The 19,787-nt window shown below is 40.8% G+C and overlaps 1 protein-coding gene across 2 annotated transcripts in view; it reads right to left on the bottom strand.

Annotated features, from left to right (window-relative positions):
* Klhdc10 (kelch domain containing 10) overlaps positions 1–19,787 on the bottom strand; it is a 57,257-nt gene that overhangs the window by 22,258 nt on the left and 15,212 nt on the right. Inside the window, exon 2 of one of the 2 annotated variants that reach the window (XM_032906810.1) lies at positions 5,488–5,574. The exons of the other annotated variant lie outside the window; for it this stretch is intronic. Coding sequence (XP_032762701.1) covers positions 5,488–5,574 — 87 coding nt within the window. The remainder of the gene's footprint in view (positions 1–5,487; positions 5,575–19,787) is intronic. 2 annotated transcript variants of the gene reach the window in all.

Consider the following 19,787-nt stretch of genomic DNA (forward strand, 5'->3'; position numbering starts at 1 on the left):
AAACAATGAACAGTTCACTACTGGATCTGTGAAGACACGGCTCGATATAACAGCTTCCTCTCAACCTGCTTCTACCATGGGTGGGCAGCTGCTTCATTTGTTCATCTTAAGCCATCCATATCAAGTTCCTCTTTAGTGTCTGTGAGCTTGACATTAACAAAATGAAAGTCAGGCATAATTGTGACAGTTTTAATCTAGCAGCCTCTGTGAGTTGAGGCCACTGAGTTTCAGGCAAGCCAGAGCTACTTAGTGAGACCCTGTCTTAAATATGAAATAAAATAAGCACTAGTCAAAAAAAAAAATCAGACTATGTACGGTAGCACACGCCTTTAACTCTAGCACAGGAGGCAGAGACAGGTGATCGATGAATGCAAGGCTGACCTGGTTTGTATAATGAGTCCCAGGCCAGCAAAGAAGATGTCTCAAGACTAAGTCTTAAAAACAAAACAAAGGGGTTGGGGGATTTAGCTCAGTGGTAGAGCGCTTGCCTAGCAAGCACAAGGCCCTGTTCGGGTCCCCCAGCTCCGAAAAAAAAAAAAAAAAAGAAAGAAAGAAAAAAAGAAAGAAAAAAAAAACCAAAACAAAACCAGGAGGCCAGGTGTGAGGGAGGACTTTAATTTAAGCACTCGGAAGGCAAAGGCAGGCAGATCTCTGTGAGTTCAAGACCAGCCACATCTGGAGAGTAGGTTCTAGGCTAGATAGGGGATACATAGTGAAATACTGTTTCAAAACAAACAAACAAACAAAAATAAATTCTCTGATATCAATCATGCATCAAGAACCCCTGTTTTGGACTGTATTATATTCAGTGTTGGTTTCTCAGTTGATGTAATTCCATTGTTAAGACAACTCTGTACAGCCCAGGCTTTACAAATAAGGAATCTGAGGGAAACAAGAACTAAGCAAGCACTTGCCCAAAGTCATACAGCTGACAAATGGCAGAGCGTGGATTCAGATGCAGATACTCTGACTCCAAACTTCCTTTTTCTGTTGTTTTCAATAAAATTGTGACGATACATCACCGTTCATCTTTTTTTCATTAGCAGTGATACTGGAGAACTGAGGAAGGTTAAGTGGATATTTTGTTTACTACTTTATGATGGAAATCCAGTGTTTCAACACATTAGTACTGCTTTTACCATACCACACTGTTAGTTGGTAGAAACCTCTTTTGAGAAGATGCATGACCTAGTTACGGAAAACAGACTCTATGAAACTGTTTTCAACCAAGGCAAAGGATTTCCAAAATGAAAGACCTGAAAATATTTTGAAAGACTATTTCTAAAGTTTAAATAAGTTTTTTTTTTTTTAAAGAAAACACCTAATGGATTATTGAGAAAGCATTTGCATGTTCTCAACAATTTATTAATTTACCACTTACAACTACAACAGTTGAGGATATACTAAAATTTCCACCCATGCTCTTCCCTGACCACTGCTGTATAATTAGATCTAACTCCATGTCCCTCTGGCATGCACTGAACTACCAAGCGGAGATGAAGAAGTCAGAGCCAGCTGTCCCACTGCTCCTGCCCCTGTGCTGGCAGAGCTCACAGCCTGGGGGAAGCACACACACATGAACAGAACACCATGCGGTCAGTGCTGGTGCTGTTACAGGCTGTACACAGAAGGAGACATCAGAACAAAGTGGGGACAGGTCTTCCAAGTTTTCCTGGAAGTAACTGCTATACTGTCAAAGAATCAGAGGGTTTTCTGGAAATACTTCTTAAAAGTGTTAAGGGATAATCAACTAGTGGTTTGCAAATCAAGGGGAGTTTAACGCCTACTTCTAAACTCTGACCTGTGATTAGCCTAGTGACAAGAAGTATGTCATACAGAAAATCTGGAAGTCACTTTTTTTTTTTTTTTTTTTTTGGTTCTTTTTTCCGGAGCTGGGGACCTAACCCAGGGCCTTGCTTTCTAGGCAAGGCCTACTATGAGCTAAATCCCAACCCCTGAAGTCACTTTTTTAAAAGATTATTTTTATTCAGTGGGTTTGAGTATTTTGCCTTCAGTATGCATGTGCCCTGGGTATCTGCCTGGTGCCTCTGTGGGCACCACTCTACAACCAGACCCTGGAAGTCGGTCCTTGTTTTTCCCCACTCTCTTCAATTAGTGATCAAATCTCTAATTCAGCATATGCATATTCAGGTTCCCACCCCACAACCCCCGCATCCCCACTACAGCCTCCTCATTTCGGGCTGCAGCTTCCCTGGACTTGGGAACTGCAGTCGTTATCTCCTTACTAGCTACAACTCTCCTTCAGTGGTGCTTGCTCTATCTGGCCCCCTCCAGATTCTTTTTGGCTGCCATTCCCCACTATGCTAAACTTTCTACAGACCTTGAAGGCATTTACACCAACACCATATTCAAGCTATCTGGCACTTGTGTCTGAAATTTCACTCTTCCCTTGCAAAAACCCACTTAGGTTTAAGTAACTTATCTGAGAAACCATATGATACTATTCTTCTTCATCATCTTTCCCATTTACTGATGAGAAACCTCTCTGTGTGCTCCACTACCTTATCAGGACACTGCCACAAAAAACTTCATTCCAATCACTCTGCAACTGTCCATTCACCTGGTTCCCTAGATCTGCACCATCAATCTATCAAGTACAGTAACTGCTACACAGGAAGTCATCCAGAAACGCCGAATGGAGGGATGAATGATGAACAGAGTCAAACCTAAGAAAGCCAATGGGACAATCAGAGATCATGGAGAAAGGACAGAACACTGAATTTCCACCTTTAATGGGTAGAAATAAGAAAACACGGAAGGGAACAAAATGAACAAAGAGGAGGAAGCAGAAACACCTAGGATCATGCACACAGCGCTGTGACCCAAGGGAAGAGAGACGTTAAGGGATGCAGGTGGCCACAGCATCAACACTGAAACTAGTCAAAGGAGAGAAGACAGACAAGGCCACTGCTTCTAAGGAGGCTAGTGGTGATCCTCACACCCAATGCTGAGCCTGCTCCCCTCACCCTGCTCGGCATTCTCTATCACCAGCTTTCAGCCATTCTGAATTTAGAACTTAAAAATACCCAATGGTATAAAACTTACCTGTGCAGTATTTTCCCCCATGATTAATTTTTTTTTTTAATGGAAACTATACAAAAAAAACAAAAACAAAAACAAAAACAAAAAACCACCATTCAGATAGAATCAGGCTTGTTTTTACTATTTCTTTTGACATTCTATATTTTTATAGGATTTCATACAATTTTTAAGGTTTTTTAAATGTGTTTGAGGGTTTGCCTGCAAGTGTGTGCACCGCAGGCACACCTAATGCTTGCAGAAGCCTAAGAAGAGTCAGATGGAGGTGGTGTACATGCTGTTGGCCACCATGTGGTGATGGCAACTCAAGAAGGGTCTTGTCCAGAAGCGCCAAGTGCTCTTATCCTCCGAGCCCTCTCTCTAGCCTCACACAACTGCTTTCTCATTAAATTCTATGTCCTAATTATTGTTCTTTTGGTGGTGATGGTGGTGACATGGTTTCACGTGGTTCAGGTTCCTTGAATTCACTATGGAACTGGAGACAACCCTGAACTTCTGATTGTCTTGCCTTCACCTCCCTTTCAAGTGTTGGAATGAAAAGTGGTACCACTTTTGCCTTTGTTTGCTTTGATGGTGTTTTGTTTGTTTTAATTTTACTGTATTTATTTTGTGTAGAAGAAAATAGTTTTGCCTTGCGTATATAAGGAGGCCAGAGGACAACGTGTGGGCGTTTCCTTTCTTGCTCTACCGTGTGGGTCCCAGGGATTGTGAGCCGGTTGTCAAGGCTGAGCCATCTCCCTGCCCCCATACTTGGTTTTATATGTGGTGCTGGGGATCAGGATTTTCTATGTGGCTTTGGGCATGCTTGATTTAAGCACCCTACCAACTCAGCTACCTCTCTAACCTTTGTTCTGCTTCTTTAAACAGAGTTTCATTCTGCAGCCCAGGATGGCCTAGAATTCACTATGCAACTCGGGCTGTCCTACACTATAAAAATCCTCCTGCCTCAGTCTCCCAAATTCTGGGATTATAAATCTGAACAATGGGCTGGAAAGATGGCTCAATGGTTAAGAGAACCGACTGTTCTTCCAGAGGTCCTGAGTTCAAATCCCAGCAACCACATGGTGGCTCACAGCCATCTGGAATGAGATCAGATGCCCTCTTCTGGTGTGTCTGACAGCAGCTACAGTGTACTTATATATAATAAAAGTAAATAAATCTTTAAAAAATAAAAATAAATAAACCTGAACCACCATGCCTGGCCTTAAATTACTTCTTAATTACACTTATATGTAGAAAGCATGAGTACTTAAAATAATGCTGCATTGCTTTTGAAGTCTAATTTATGCTTATTTCAAACTAAGTTAAATTTCTGTTTAAAAATGCAATAAATTAGCATTTTAATTTAAAAAGAAAATATTACAGAACTAAACATCTTTCTTTGCTAAGCTACTTATATAATTTTTCCATCACACACTGCTAAAGTAACTTTGACATTTATCAATAACATCATTTGTGCTGAGAGGCGGCTTGCTATCACTGAATTTCTTAGCTTGACCCATTCAGGCCTGGTTTTAAGTCTGTTCATGTTCCAGGGTCTGGCTGCTAAATATGTTAAAAACTAGATACGGAAACATCTACAGCAGCTGTGGAACTTTCCTTAGGTGGTCTTTGTTGTCTGTTTTTTGAGAAAGGGTCTTAATGTCTAACCCTGACTGTTCTGGAGCTTGCTATGTGGCTTGGAATTCACTGATCTACCTGCTTTAAAGGTGTATGATATTACATGCTTTTTAACTTTTTATTCCATTTACATATTATTTATGTATACATTCCATGTGTTGCATGTGTGTGTGTACACATGCTGTGGAAGTGCACATGTGTGAAGTCAGGACAAGTTGTTGGAGTAGTTTCTCTGCCTCTACCTTGTGGGTCCCAGAGAGCAAGCTCAGGTCACCAAGCCTGGCAATAAGCACTGTTAGACTCCAAGCCAGTTGCCCTCCCCAGCTAGCACTTTTGTCTGTACTGACTATTCATATGCATTCACTTATTTTTCTAGTACGTATAGTTTCTGGAAACTCTTTATATTCAGATTAATGACCTGTTACACATGCTTTCCCTGGCTATGTTTTTAATGTATGATATTTGATACAAAGGGTTTTAGTTAGACTCACATCATCACTCATCTCTTCCTTAGAATCACATCCTACACTTGAAGTTTTTTTGAGGTGGCTATGGTGGACTGCCACTGATACTGGTGAGGTGGTCTACTCTATCTAAGATACACTGAGAGAATCTAAGTTCTCCAAAACTTGTCTTTACAATCCCAGCAGTGGTCAATATAAAACATAAATTTAGAACTAAGGCCTAGACTTGCTTCAATTTTGGCTGTTAATACAACTTAAAGAAAACAGTTTTGAATTTAGAAAAGCCATTCAAAATTCCCTTCAACCCACAGGAAGCACAGACCTCTTGCTAGTTATCACCCACCTCTCAAGAACCTGTTAGGGATCCTTATGATGGGACAGGACTGAATGAAGCGCCTCCTAACTGGGTCCCATCGTATTTTCTTCTTACCTGTCACCACAATTATCAGCAGTAAGTCAGACACATACAACACATGGCAAATAATACATAGTTACTGTATTATAAAGACAGAAAACAGAAAACAAAACAGTACTTGAATACAGAAGGAAAGTGATATAAAGTATCATTTAACTCTGGAAGTTAAAATGACAATACATAAGCAGTGATGAAAGTCTTCAACTCTTACCCCCCCAACAACACTGAAATCATGTGCACCTTTTTAAAGCTGGTTCAATAGCATGTGCACTCAAATAATCACCAATGCCATCTTGTGGCAAAAATTTACCAGGAATTTTAGAATCAACTAGAAAGAGCAGTCTTTTAAAGCCAATGAAGCCAAAAGGCGCTCCACCCAAAAGCATCAGGTCCAACACAGGCTCCTCTGCTCACGGTTTCTTTTACTAGTTACAAAGCCATGGATGCTGGCCTTCAATAAGAAATCTGCTGGTCTTAAAAATTAAAACTAAGTGACAACCAAGTCAAACAAAACATTACTATCTGGGCACCTCCATGTAGCAAAGGGAGGAGGAGTACATATGCCTCCTAGGAAGCAAATTAGCTCCATGCTAATCCCAATTAAAATGTGTTTTCTTATGAAACATAAGAAAAATGTAATGAACTCATAGAACTGTTCAAAGGAGCAATTTTCTCTCTTCCCAAAGTTTTGATACCTTCCATTAAAATAGCTCTTGTCAAAAAAACAAACATTGTTTGCATAACACATAAAGTTTATATTACATCATATAATTCCCTCAGCAATCCACACTCATTTTCTTAGGCACCTGCTATGCCTGCATCCCTGTTTTAGGATCTAGAGTTGCAAAAGAAGGATATGACTCATCCTACCTAGAAGAACTCCTGCTCAGGGAAGCAAAGGACTTGTATAAACAAATAACCACATACAGCGAGGTAGGTGTAACAAGGGCTGTAAAAGCCCTCACAGATCTCTTGTAGACACATGTGAGGAAGGAAGCCAAAGGAAACTGACTGATGATGGAATGTGAGGGCTCCACCTAAACATCCCCTCCTCCCACTACATCACACCTACTCTGACTCCAGGTCCCTAGGAAGAGAGTGGGTTTTGCTTTAAGCAATTGAAGAAATATTCAGATGGTCATCAGAAAGTCTAGCTTGTGCATTCAAACACTTGACATGGAGAAACACAAATTCTGTTTAGTGCAGTAATATGACCTTCACAATACTATGGAGTAAAGAGACTTAAGGGGAAATTATATATCTGGCAAAATATATAAAATCTTTTAAGTATGTGGTTCCCGAATGTTGGTCTCTAGATTGCTGCTAGGTTAAAGTGAAAATTCCCAGCCCAATATAAAATAAGAAAAATATGACAAAAAGCTAAATGTTCTCTTCAAAAGTCTACCTTTTTTGTTAAATAGTCTTTATTTTTCTAAGAGAATGATGATAGAAAATTGCATTGGTTATGCTTTTACATATCTTTGCTTAGAAAAATAGAAAATTTGCAAACAAAAATATACTCTAATATTACTCTAATATATACACAAACATATATATTTTTAAATGTACAGACTGAACCACTGCTTTGAATCAATGATACACCATTGATGACTCACGAGTCCCACATAGGAAGTCATACTGCCAAGGATACTAACACATATTATACACTTCCCTTACTCTCACTTATGCTCCATTTAGAAAGACGAGACAGGCACACACAACCACTGAATAGCAATACAAGACAGAATATAACAAGCGGTTAGCTTAAATTTGACAATTTTATGTATCAAAAGTGTTAAAGTGTACATACCCTTTGACCCAGCTATTCCACTTCTAGGAATCTATTCCTAAAGAAATAACCATAGATACATGGAAAGATGTATGGACAAAGATATTAACTATGGTAATATTTATAATGGTAAAAAATTATAAACACTTTCACTGTCCAACAAGAGGGAGATGGTTAAGTATGTTAGTTAAACATACTTAAATATCTTCATATGCTACATACCACTTAAAAGTTTATATAAGGCTATTAACATTAACAAGCATTTACAATATATTGCAAATGAACCAGTTACAAAGTAGCATTACAACATGAAATAATATTACTAAAAAAAGTATATGATCATGAAAAATACAAAAGATTTATATCAAATTTTAATTGTGATCATTTCTGGGTAAGAGTTTATGAGTGATTTTGTTTTTTTCTCCTTTGTTTTCCAAGCTTTTGAGAACACATTACTTTTGGACTGGAAAAAGACAATACCATATTACTTTAATTTTTGAAAACATAATTTAAAAAAATACTGGAAAGAAACACACCAAACTGTTAACAGTGTAGTTATGCCTAAGGTTGGAGTAATTACTCTTTATATGTTGGCCAAAAATGATATGGCATATTATTTATAGAAAATAATATAATCATATGAATTTTCCTTTTGCTTTTTTGAGATAGGACCTCCTTGCGTAGGCTTGGCTGCCCTGGAACTCAATATATAGACCAGGCTGGGCTGGAACTCACAGAGATCCACCTGCCTCTTTCTGAATTAAAGATATGTTCTTCCACATCCAGGTGCCATGTGAAATTTAAAACTACTTTAGAATATAGAAATAACAAAAAAATTAGTGAATCAAAGCTGTAAGCAAAGGTCTTTGGGAGAGCTGGGTGTGTAGCTCCGTATAGAGCACACTTGGCTAGCATGCACAAGACCCTGGGGTCAAACCTAAGCGCCCACCCCTGTTTTGTTTTATTAGAACTGTTAAACATCATTGGCATGTTTCTCTCGCAGCAACCAACATGTTATTTCTGTCACAGAAAAAGCTAATGCTAACTTCATGGAAGTTAGTCAGTCAAAATGGATGCTGACTGTAGGACCCATGTGCTCATCTTCACCCAAAGAGCAGAGATGAAAGAGAGGGCAAAGGGGGGAGAAAAGAGAAGAGGAGGAAAAATAGAGAACAAAGGGGAGGAGAGGGGAGGAGGAGGCACAGTAGCATAACAGTAACAACAGTAGTGTACACATGCACTTTTTTATTTTTACAGAAACACACACCTTTTAAATTTCATAAATGTATTCCTGACCTAAATTTCTATTCATTAAAGTTTACACAAACATCAAGCTGCTTGTGGTTAAAATTAAGCAAACTACCAGTCTCCACTAATGCTTATTTTAAAATAAGTCTTCACAAAGAAAAACAATTTCTCTTAATATTTAACCAATATTTTATCTGCTACCTTTTCTTCTTTTTTACAAAATTTGCATCTCTATAATCATTGACTAAAATTAAAACTTTAGCAAGACACAAGCTAACTTAGCTTCTCCCCAGTTTCATAAATAATGTCATCTTTTTACAAATCTACAGAGGTAGTTCATGCTTTCGATCCCTTGGGAGGCAGAGGCAAGTATATCTGAGTTCGAAAGTAGTGTGGTCTACAGAGTGTGCCCCAGCACAGCCAAGGCTACACAGTGAACCCTGACGGAGGTGGGAGGCCTACAGAAGAAAGACAAATACCCTCATAGACCAAAACTAGGCAGAGTCAGTGAGAAGTCAGAAGAAGAAAGGGAAAGTTAAGAGAACAGACTCAGAAGTCAGTCCAATAACAACCAGGAGTGGGTGAGAGGCGGCTTTTACTGGTTTAAACACTGAACTAAGACCACAGAGGCAGGCAGGCAGGCAGCATAAAGAGCTGAAACAGTCTGTAAAACTCACCACACTGTTGGTTGGTGATACATAGAAGTTATGTTACAGATCCACCCCTCCCACCTATTTGTCTCCTTGAGCCAAGTGTTTAAGAAGAGGTATTTGCTCCCAGATGAGACAGGTGGCAATGACCATGAGGGGCCTAAGAAGAGCCCTGTGTGGATACTGGCATTCTGACAGATTAAGGGCAGCTACAGTAGAGAATGGCTGGTATCAGGTACACTCTAGCTCACCACTCATCCAGTGTCCACTCTTCTCCCTACCGCAATCAGTGGGATCTGTGCAAAACACTGAGGGGAAGTCATAGCGAGGCTAGCAAAGATTCTCAAAGCAGGATGAACCAGCATAAAATCAAGACCCAAACATGGTAAAAGTGGGAAGTAGATGTTAAGATACCAAAAAGAAGTAACTCTATCAAAATTTGAAGTACTGTGTTTTTTGCTTTACAGAAGTGAACAAGTGAATCTTAAGCTTCATACGGAAATGGAAAGAGCCCAGAACACCTAAATAATATGGAAAAAACACTGGAAGACTAACATGACGCTTCAGTCCCAAACTTCTATCGGTGCAGTATTTAGAGCAGAGGCGCCAGCATAAGGAAGAGCACGCGGAAACCAGTGATTGCGTGAGAACTCAGTGCTGTGGCGGCATATGCCTGAACCCGCCCACTCACACGGAGGGCAGAGCCAAGAGGATCACCAGAAGTTTGAGGCCAGCCTGGTCTACATGCAAAGTTCCAAGGCAGCCAAGACTACATAATCAGACACTGTTATCAACAAACCAAAAGCAAATAAGTAAATATATAAATAAAAAAAGTGAGGGTTGGGGATTTAGTTCAGTGGTAGAGCGTTTGCCTAGCAAGCGCAAGGCCCTGGGTTCGGTCCCCAGCTCCAAAAAAAAGAAAAAAAAAATGAGAATTCAGAGTTAAATACAAACATCTATTATCCATTAATTTTTGAAAAGTGACAAGGAAGTTAACTGATTAAGTCTTACAGGTAACAAGAATCATCTTTCCAACTTACTCTACAATTACATATTCTTTTACCTAGGATTTTTTGGGGGAAGGGACAGGTAGAGATTGTTGTTTTGTGTTCTGAGATGGGATTCTCACTTTGTGGCCAGGCTTAAGTTGACTATGAGCCTCCTTTTTTACCTCCTGAGGGCTGGGACTATAGGCATTCACTGCCATATTCAATCTTTAAACCTAGAATTCTACATTTAATCTTTTTCATGTATGAGGAAGGGCATTTTTGGATGTTTAAGGACACAATAAAATTGCTCCCTCAGAAATCTGAAAAGGGAATCACAACATATGCATATGGAATAAAAAATAATATTTAACAGGACATCAGAGAGAGTGACCAGGGAAGCCTCAAATCTTAGTAAACAAACATTGGCTGACTGGGAAATAACAAATTACTGACATTCATAACTGCAATTAGCTTGGGCTAGATAGGGGAGACTGTCTCAAAACACACACATAAAAGCCAGGCTGTAATGGAGCAGACCTTTAATCCTAGCACCCAACAAGCAGATAGATCTCTGAGTTTGAGGCCAGCCTGGTCTACTTAGTGAGTTCCAGGCCAGCCAAGGTTATATAGTGACCCTATCTCAAAAACCAAGCAAACAAAACCTCAAACAAGAAACACACACACACACACACACACACACACACACACACACACACACACACACACGTGAGACTAAATACATCTTTTGCTAAAAAGTCCTTGATTTTGGTTTCTCTCAAAACTGACCTGGAGGGGCTGGAGAGATGGCTCATTTGTAAGGACACTTGTTCTTGCAGAGGACCCACAATCAGTTCCCAGACCCATGTCAGCTCACAGTCACATGTAATTCTAGTTCCAGGGTACCCGATACCTTCTTCTGACCTACAGGGATACCAGGCACACACACGGTGCACATGCATATAGCCAGGTGTGCTGGCTAGCGTATGTCAGCTTGACACAGTCATTTGAAAGGAGGGGTCATCAACTGAGAAAATGCCTTCATAAGACCCAGCTATAGGCAAGCGTGTGTGTGTGTGTGTGTGTGTGTGTGTGTGTGTGTGTGTGGTCTGGGTCACTTAAGAAAGCAGACTGAGTGAGCTCTTCATCAGCTCCTCCATCCAGGCTCCTTCTGTCTAACTACCTTCCACGATGGACTGTGCTGTGGAAGTGTGAGTGAAGGTAACCATTTCCTCCTCGAGTTGCTTTGGTCATGGTGTTTCATCACAGCAACAGAAACCCTAATGACGACAGAAGGCAAAAACCCATACACATAGCATAAATATTTTTAAAAGAGTTTTCAAAACTGTGTATCATATCAGAACAAATACAATTTAAAAAATGAATACTGGTGAGCATGCATAGAAACTAGGTCATGTAAACACTCCCAGGTGTGGTAATACCTAATCCAGCATTTGGTAGGCAGAGGCAAAGTATCTGTAAGTTGAGGCCAGCATGGTCTACATAATGAGTTCCAGGGCAGCCAGGGCTACACAGTGAAATCTGTCTCAACCCTCTCCTGCCAAAAGTGTGGGGGGCGGGAAGGGGGAAGGAAGGAAGGAAGGAAGGGAGGAAGGAAGGAAGAAAATAAATGTTACACAATCACTATGAAAGAGACATCACAGCAAGGTTAAACAGGTGCTTACTGTAGAATTATGTTCTTGGGCATTTATCTCAAATAAGTGAAATTTTATGTTCACATAAAACATATACACAAAGTTCATGACAAATTTATTCACAAGGGTTAAAATATGAAGCAACCCCAATTTCCTTCAGTGACTGGTTAAACAAACATCTATGAAATGTTGACGTGTGGGGCAACTTGGGTAGGTCAGAAGGGAATTATAAAGGGTAAAATGCACCAGTTCCCCCCCACCCCCCAGCTGGGGACCGAACCCAGGGTCTTGTGCTTGCTAGGCAAGTGCTCTACCACTGAGTTAAATCCCCAACACCAAAATGCACCAGTTTTACCAAGACATTTCCATAGTTAATCTTGATGTCAGCTTAGTTGGATTTAGAGGTACCTGGGGTGTGTTTGTGAGGCTGTTTTCAGAGAGCAGAAGGCCCACTATGAATATAGGCTGGGACAGGCTGTGGTAGTGTGAATAGCAATGGCCCCAGAGACTCCAGTATCTCCATGCTGGGTCCCCATATGAAGAACTGTTTGGAAGGATTAGGAGGTGTGAAGGAGGTATGCCACTAGAGGTGGCCTCTGACGTTTCAAAAGCTCATACCAGGCCTGAGCCTTTCTCTCTGTCACTGCTGCCTGTGAATCAGGGTGTAAAGCTTTCAGCTCCAGGGCCATTCTTGCCTCCATGCTTCCTACCATGATGATAATGAACTAAACCTCTTAAAAGGCCTTCTGTAAGCCTTCCTGAAAAACTCTCTAAGCAAGCCTTTAGGAGCTGCCTCAGTCATGATGTCTCTTCATAGCAGTAACAGTGACTAAAACACAGGTGTTTTCCTTTACTGCTCCCTGACTACCATGAGTGCGCAGCCAACCCAAGATGCTTCTATAACAGTCCACCTTAGCATGGCCCCAGAAACCATGGAACCAAGGACTATGGACAGAAGCATCTCAAGTCTGAAGTCATCTCAAGATAACGTTTCTCCTTTTAAGTTGTTTCTCTGGTGATAAGTCACAGAAATGAAAAATTAACACACACACACACACACACACACACACACACAGAGAGAGAGAGAGAGAGAGAGAGAGAGAGAGAGAGAGCTGCTTCCAGAACCTGACCTTTGTTTCTGAAGTCTTTGTACCTGGTTTACAGGAGGAATTTAGAAGAGTTTGGAATGCATACCACAGAAGTCCTAGAATTACTGCTACAAGCTTAGCTTAATTCTGGTAGGAAGTCAAAACTTTGTAGTAGAGACAACTCATCAGGCTTCTTCCAAGTAGAAAGGAGGACTCTCTTGAAACTGGACATGGGATCACTTGTGTCTTATCATAGCAAAGAATTTGTCTATATTTTGCCCATGCCTTAAGAGTGGTAGACTAAATGAATCTAGTAGAGAATTTTCTGAACAGTCCAGCATTCGGGCTATGGCATAGACATTGCTGACTGCTTTTAACTGGGTTGCAGTGAGAACTGGGGATAAAAGTTGAGCCAAACAGTTGACAAGTGGAAAAATGTGCAGCTTGGCCAGGAAAGGCAGCATATGTAAGTCAAAACCAATGAAGCTTTGGCTGCTGACAAAAGGAGTCCCTCTAAAAAGATGCATCTTACAAAAGGACAGCAGGGAAATGCTTCAGGGGCACTGGGCATTGGCTGGGCCACACTTAGGACCCCAGAGCGCCCTGTTCACACCTGGCTGCCCAGACAAGTGTTTCTCTGAGGTCAGCAGCCCAAGAGAAAAGAGACCACAGCAGCAAATACCTAAGTGAGACTCTTCCTTAAGCTAGTGGCAGACATGGGGCCTCACATGACACTGTAGGATTGTGTGCTTGAATTTAGAAGGACAGTCAAAGATTATCATGCTTGGGTGACAATGAGATTACTGCATGGAGTTCTATGATTTTTGTTTGTTTTTCCAAACTTGTTTTCCAACAAGTCATTCATGTACCATTTTTAAAAAGATTTTTATTTTTTATTATGTGCAGGTGTGTGTGCTCGTATGTAGGTATGTGCATGTGAGTGTAGGTGCTTATAAAGGCCAGAGACAGTACATCTTCTGGGGCTAGAGTTAAAGGTGGCTGTGAGCTGCCACCTAACATGAGTACTAGAAACTTAATTCTGGAGCAGCAGTGCTCTTAAGTGCTGAGCTCTCTGTTCAGCCTCTCAGATGAGACTCTGAACCTGGACTTGTTAGCAATGCTGGAAACAGTAGGATTATGAGGACTCCTAGAGATGTGCTACTGCACTTTGCATTCTGAAACAGACATAAACCCTTTAATGGTGGCAGGGGGAGGGGAGCAGAGATGGAAATGACAAGCTTAAACAGATGTACCTGATAAGTTGACAAGAAGTGGGCTTGGATTTGTGACACTTAATTTTAATCATCAACCTGACTGAACTAAGAAACAGCTAGGAGGGCTGGAGAGTTGTTGGCTCAATGATTAAGAGCACTTGCTCTTGCAAAGGACTTAGATTTGACTTCCAACACCTACATGGAGGTTCACCACCTCCTCGGGCACCAAGCATGCATGCGGAGCACATACACACACATAGGCAAAATGATCATACACACAAAATAGTAAACAAAAAAAAAAAAAAAAAAAAAAAAAAAAAAAAAAAAAAAAAAAACCCAATTAAGCAAAAGAGGAAAGGGAAGGGAAAACCCACCAGATTAGTAAAGCACACCTCTGAGTGCTTCTGTGAAGGCATCCCAGGAGATTAATTAGGCAGGGATAGGGAGGACCTGCCCTGAAAGGGACAGCACCATTTACCTAGGATAGGGGAGCAGCTGAAATAAAAGGAGTGATAAAAACCTAACATGTAACACGCTACTCCCCAAAGTTCCCAGAGTGTTCAGGTGTGCACCTGAACAGAAGCATTCTAAAACTCACAATAGCAAATTCTGGTTTAGTATTGATCACTTGCTAAATAAACTACCTTCTTTTAAATTTAGGAGAATGAACACTTGAGTATGTATTCTAGCACTTACATATCATTAGTTTTAAATTTCTGCCTTTTGCTCTTAAAAATATAAACTACAGGGGTTGGGGATTTAGCTCAGTGGTAGAGCACTTGCCTAGCAAGCGCAAGGCCCTGGGTTCGGTCCCCAGCTCCGAAAAAAAGAAAAGAAAAAAAAATATATGAACTACAGGCCAGGCATGTCAAGGCATTCCTGTAACCAAGAAATCTGAGCTGAGGACAGACATGACAGCACAGCTTAAATCCCAACACTCCACAAGCAGAGGCAGGCAGGTCTCTGGAAGCTCAGTGCAGGCCTCGTTTATAACACTAAGCTCCAGGACAGCCAAGACTACACAATGAAGCAACACTACCCTCACCCTCTGCAAACATGGACACAGAGAAGGGGGACGGGGGATCTAATCCACATCTTTGCTCTTCCTTCTTGAAGAATACTCCTTAGGGCTTCAGTTCTATCTCAAATAGAACTTTTTGAAATAACGTATACAAACAAACAGCAAACTAAAGTGTAACTCATGGTGCCATGTTGTATTATGGTCTAGTTTGATTAGCCACAGCACTATACATATACACGAAAACAACCGCTCGCCTCACTAGCTCATAGCAGGTTCTTAGCAGAGCCGCTGTATCCGGAATGAATTCCACAGTGGTGGCGCCTAGGCTCTGCAGTAGCCTTTGTCAATAACTGTTGTCTGAGAGTTTATGGGGCTGTTCCTTTGAAGGATTCTCAGAGCTTTGGCACAGTTTTGAGACACGGCTGGCAAACTAGGATGTCCCGGATGGCTGAGAATTGCTTAAGGTTATAGTCTCTCAAGACAACCCCTAGATCAGATAAGAGGTTTTGGTATGTGGAAATTGACTTGCTAAAAATGACTTTTGTGTAACAATAAAGAGGCTCTGGAAAAAGAGTTTGAGGTTCAGTTCTTGAGAAGCTGATTCCCTTGCTACTGAGAAGCCTAAATTTATCCTGCAGTGTTTGTCTGTCTTTTGTCAGTCACGAATCCCAGTCCACCAACCCTAGCACTATTAAAACTCATTTAATCCTCTCCACTCTATCACATTGATACTACCATGATTCCCAATTTACACATGAGGACACTAAGAATAGTGAGATTTGTACAAGAACACCCGAGTACCAAGTGAAAAGTCTTAAATGCAAACCCATGGTTTTTCTTGTTTTTTTGTTTTTGTTTTCTGCTTGCTTGCTTGCTTGTTAGAGACAGACCTCTACATGAATGAAGCTGCTATAGTTTACCTGGGATCGCTGGCCTTAAACTCTTTCTGCCTCAGTATCCCAAATTCCGGATTACAGGACTTAGGCATCACCAAGTCCAGCTAAACCAGTGCACATGAATCTAAATTTCCCTTATGCTCTTGATTATAGTGCAGTGTGGCACCTAAACAGGTATGTCTAATAAAGCCATTAATCGATACTTGCTGAATGAAGACTAAAACACTGATCCTCAGTAAGGTCAGTCTTGTAATCGTCCAAAGGGGTTACTCTTCTATGATTCTGATAGTATCTCCATTACACTCTGCATTGCCAAATCTCATTAAAAATCAAAACCAGAGGAGGTCCCTGTGGCTAACAGAATAAGGTAATGTTTTCTATCACATCAAAATCTCGGGAATTAAACAAAACAAAGCCTATTAATTAAGAACAACTGTGGTGAGCCGATAGCGGTAGCATAGACCTGTAACTCCAGTACTTGGGAAATAAAAGCAGGACAGCCCTGATTCATTTTGTGTTTGTGGCCTGCCTAGGCTACAGAAGACCCTGTTCAAAACAATCAAGGCACTGATAGCCTCAGTACTCGGATGATGCCTTTATAAACGAACCTTCTAGCTACAGTGTAAGGAGCTGTGGACTACTGCACTGGTTAGTTTTGTGTGTCAACTTGACACAAGCTGAAGTTATCACAGAAAAAGGAGCCTCAGTTGTGGAAATGCCTTCATGAGGTCCACCTATAACGCATTTTCTCAACGAGTGATCAAGCGGGGAGGACCCAGCCTATTGTAGGTGGTGCCATCCCTGGGCTCGTGATCTTGAGTTCTATAAGAGAGCAAGCTGAGCAAGCCAAGGGAAGCAAGCCAGTAAGAAACATCCCTCCATGGCCTCTGCATCAGCTCCTAGTTCCTGACTTGCTTGAGTTCCAGTCCTGACTTCCTTTAGTGATGAACAGCAATGTGGAAGTGTAAGCTGAATAAACCCTTTACTTCCCAACTTGCTTCTTGGTCATGATGTTTATGCAGGAATAGAAACCCCAACTAAGACAACTACTTACTCTCCTCTACTATACTTCCCTAATATTAACAACAGCAAAGACATCTTTAAGCAGAATACTGAGGCAAAAGCAACTTTCTACCTGTGGTGCTTTGAGTGAAAATGGTCCCCAAATGTGAACAGGGAGTGGCACTTGTAGGAGGTATGGCATGCTGAAGCAGGTGTGGCCTTCTTGTAGGAGGTTTATCATTGGGGGTGGGCTTTGAGGTCTCAGATTCTCAAGCCAGGCCAGTGGCTGTCTCTTCCTGACCTGCAGATCCAGATATAGAACTCTTAGCTCCTTCTCCAGCATCATGTCTGCCTATAAGCCACCACAACGATAAGGGACTAAACCTCTGAAACCGTAAGCCAATCCTAATTAATTGTTTTCATTTATAAGAGTTGCTGTGGGGTTGGGGATTTAGCTCAGCTGGTAGAACGCTGCCTAGCGGCGCAAGGCCCTGGGTTTGGTCCCCAGCTCCGGAAAAAAAAAAAAAAAAAAAAAAGAGTTGCTGTGGTCATGGTGTCTCTTCACAGCAATGGAACCCCAACTAAGACACCACCCCTAAACATTGGGCATGCTATTTCTTTTAACTTTAACCACAGCTTATATACATTTATGCTAAGCACTGTGTTTTCATAGATACTCATTTATAAATTATCTCAACTATGAGGAGACTACCAGAGGAACAAACAGGTTAAGTGGGCAGAAATGGCTAGTTCTCAACTTTCCCGTTGCTTGATCTTCCTGATCTTTCTGAACAGCCTGGCGGTCCTTTCTGCTTTACACAGCTTTCTCTTGCCTTGTTTCGGTATTTTCTTTCATTTTCTTATTCCTCCAACATTATTCTTATTTTTTATAAAACAAGGCAGGCTATCAGAGACATCTCTTCTGTAACTATGAAGGAAGCATAGCATGGTGAGGAACAGCTTCTACTCTTGCTAGTCTTTGTCATTTTGGTTTAATTACTCAAGCATCCTTATTCTGAAAAAAAAAAAAAGTGGGCTCATTAGGTGAAGAGTTTTTGTCTTTGGGGAAAAGAAAGGGCACAGATATGACACTCATCTACATAAATGACTGATTCTTGGCTAGATTATCCTTGAAAAATAAGCTAAAATTTACATATTTACATATATTAATCAAAAAGTATTATAATTCATAAATCTGTTAGATTGGAGCATTACATCTGAATCTAATAAATATAAAATTCCTGAGAACCCTGTGGTTTAAAATATCATCATAGTCTTAATGTTTATGAATGTCTGCCAAAATTTCAACATAAAACTCTACCCACATCTGGAGACGTGCCTCAGTGATGAAGAACACTTGCTGCTCTTCCAGAAGACATAGGTCCGATTTTAACTCCAGGTCCAGGGAATCTGAGGCCCTCCTCTGGCCTTCTTGAGCACCAGGTAGGCATACAGTGCACATACAAACATGCAAGCAAAGCTCATATAAAATACACATATCTTTAAAAAAATTAAAATGAAAACTAAAAAAACAAACAAAAACAAATAACTCCACCCTTTTGGCTAGTCTCTTAAGCCCCCAAATCCTAGAACTCTCAAAGGAATTGCAAATACTTACAGATCCTTATAACTACTCACTACAATAGTTACTGAGACACTAGACTAGAAAAACAAAACAAGGGGTTGGGGATTTAGCTCAGTGGTAGAGCGCTTGCCTAGCAAGCCCAAGGCCCTGAGTTCAGTCCCCAGCTCCAAAAAAAGAAAAGAAAAAAAAAAAAAAAAAAAAAAGAAAAAACAAAACAAAGCAAAAAACCACATTGACAGCCCTCTCTCGGTACTGGAAATTAAACTCAGGCTGGAGAAGGTAGGAGTTTACCTACCTAGTTCAGTGGTTAGAGTACTAGCTGCCCTTGAAGAAGACTGGGGTTTGACTCCTAACACCCATGTGGAGGCTCACAACACCTGTAATTCCTTTTTTTTGGGGGGGGGGGCTTTTCCAACTCCCCCTTCTGGCCTCTGTGGGCATTGCATGCACATGGTGCACAGACATGCAGGCAGATAAACATTTACACACATAAAATAAAAATAAATAAATCTTAAAACTCAGCTGGAGAAATTAGTTTCCAAAGAACTAAAACCTGACTCTTTCCTAAGAAGAATGTGACATCTGATAGAGCCCCTGAAGAATATCTGTTAGGCACAGCAGTTAATGGAATTACATAAAAAAGAAAAAGAGTCACATTCACAAATCTATGACTATTTTCAAGGGGGCAACTCAATGGACTTGCACCACATTATAGGGAAGTCACCTACCTACCAGGAGGAATAACAGGAGTTGCCATCAAATGTATGACAACTTTTTGGAATAATTAGGACCTGAAAACAATGTGTCAGCTTTCTTTCAAAGTAACAGACAGGCATTATTCTAAAAGTCTTAAATGTGTAGACCTCTTAAGGTTCAAGTTAGTAACAACAAAAACTATTAAGAGATTTTTATTGTGTGTGTATGTGTGGGTGGGTACATGTTAAAGTGTGTTGGGTACCAGTGGGTAAGGTGAATCCCATGAGGAGGCAGGGGTGTCTCCCTCAGGCTTCGTTCCTTAATGTCAACCTTGTTTTGAGATGGGCTCTCTCACTGGGATAGGCTGGTTGGCCACAGAGCCTCAAGGATCCTTCTGT

Source organism: Rattus rattus, chromosome 6 (assembly GCF_011064425.1).
Source record: "Rattus rattus isolate New Zealand chromosome 6, Rrattus_CSIRO_v1, whole genome shotgun sequence".
In the NCBI taxonomy this organism is placed as follows: domain Eukaryota; kingdom Metazoa; phylum Chordata; class Mammalia; order Rodentia; family Muridae; genus Rattus; species Rattus rattus.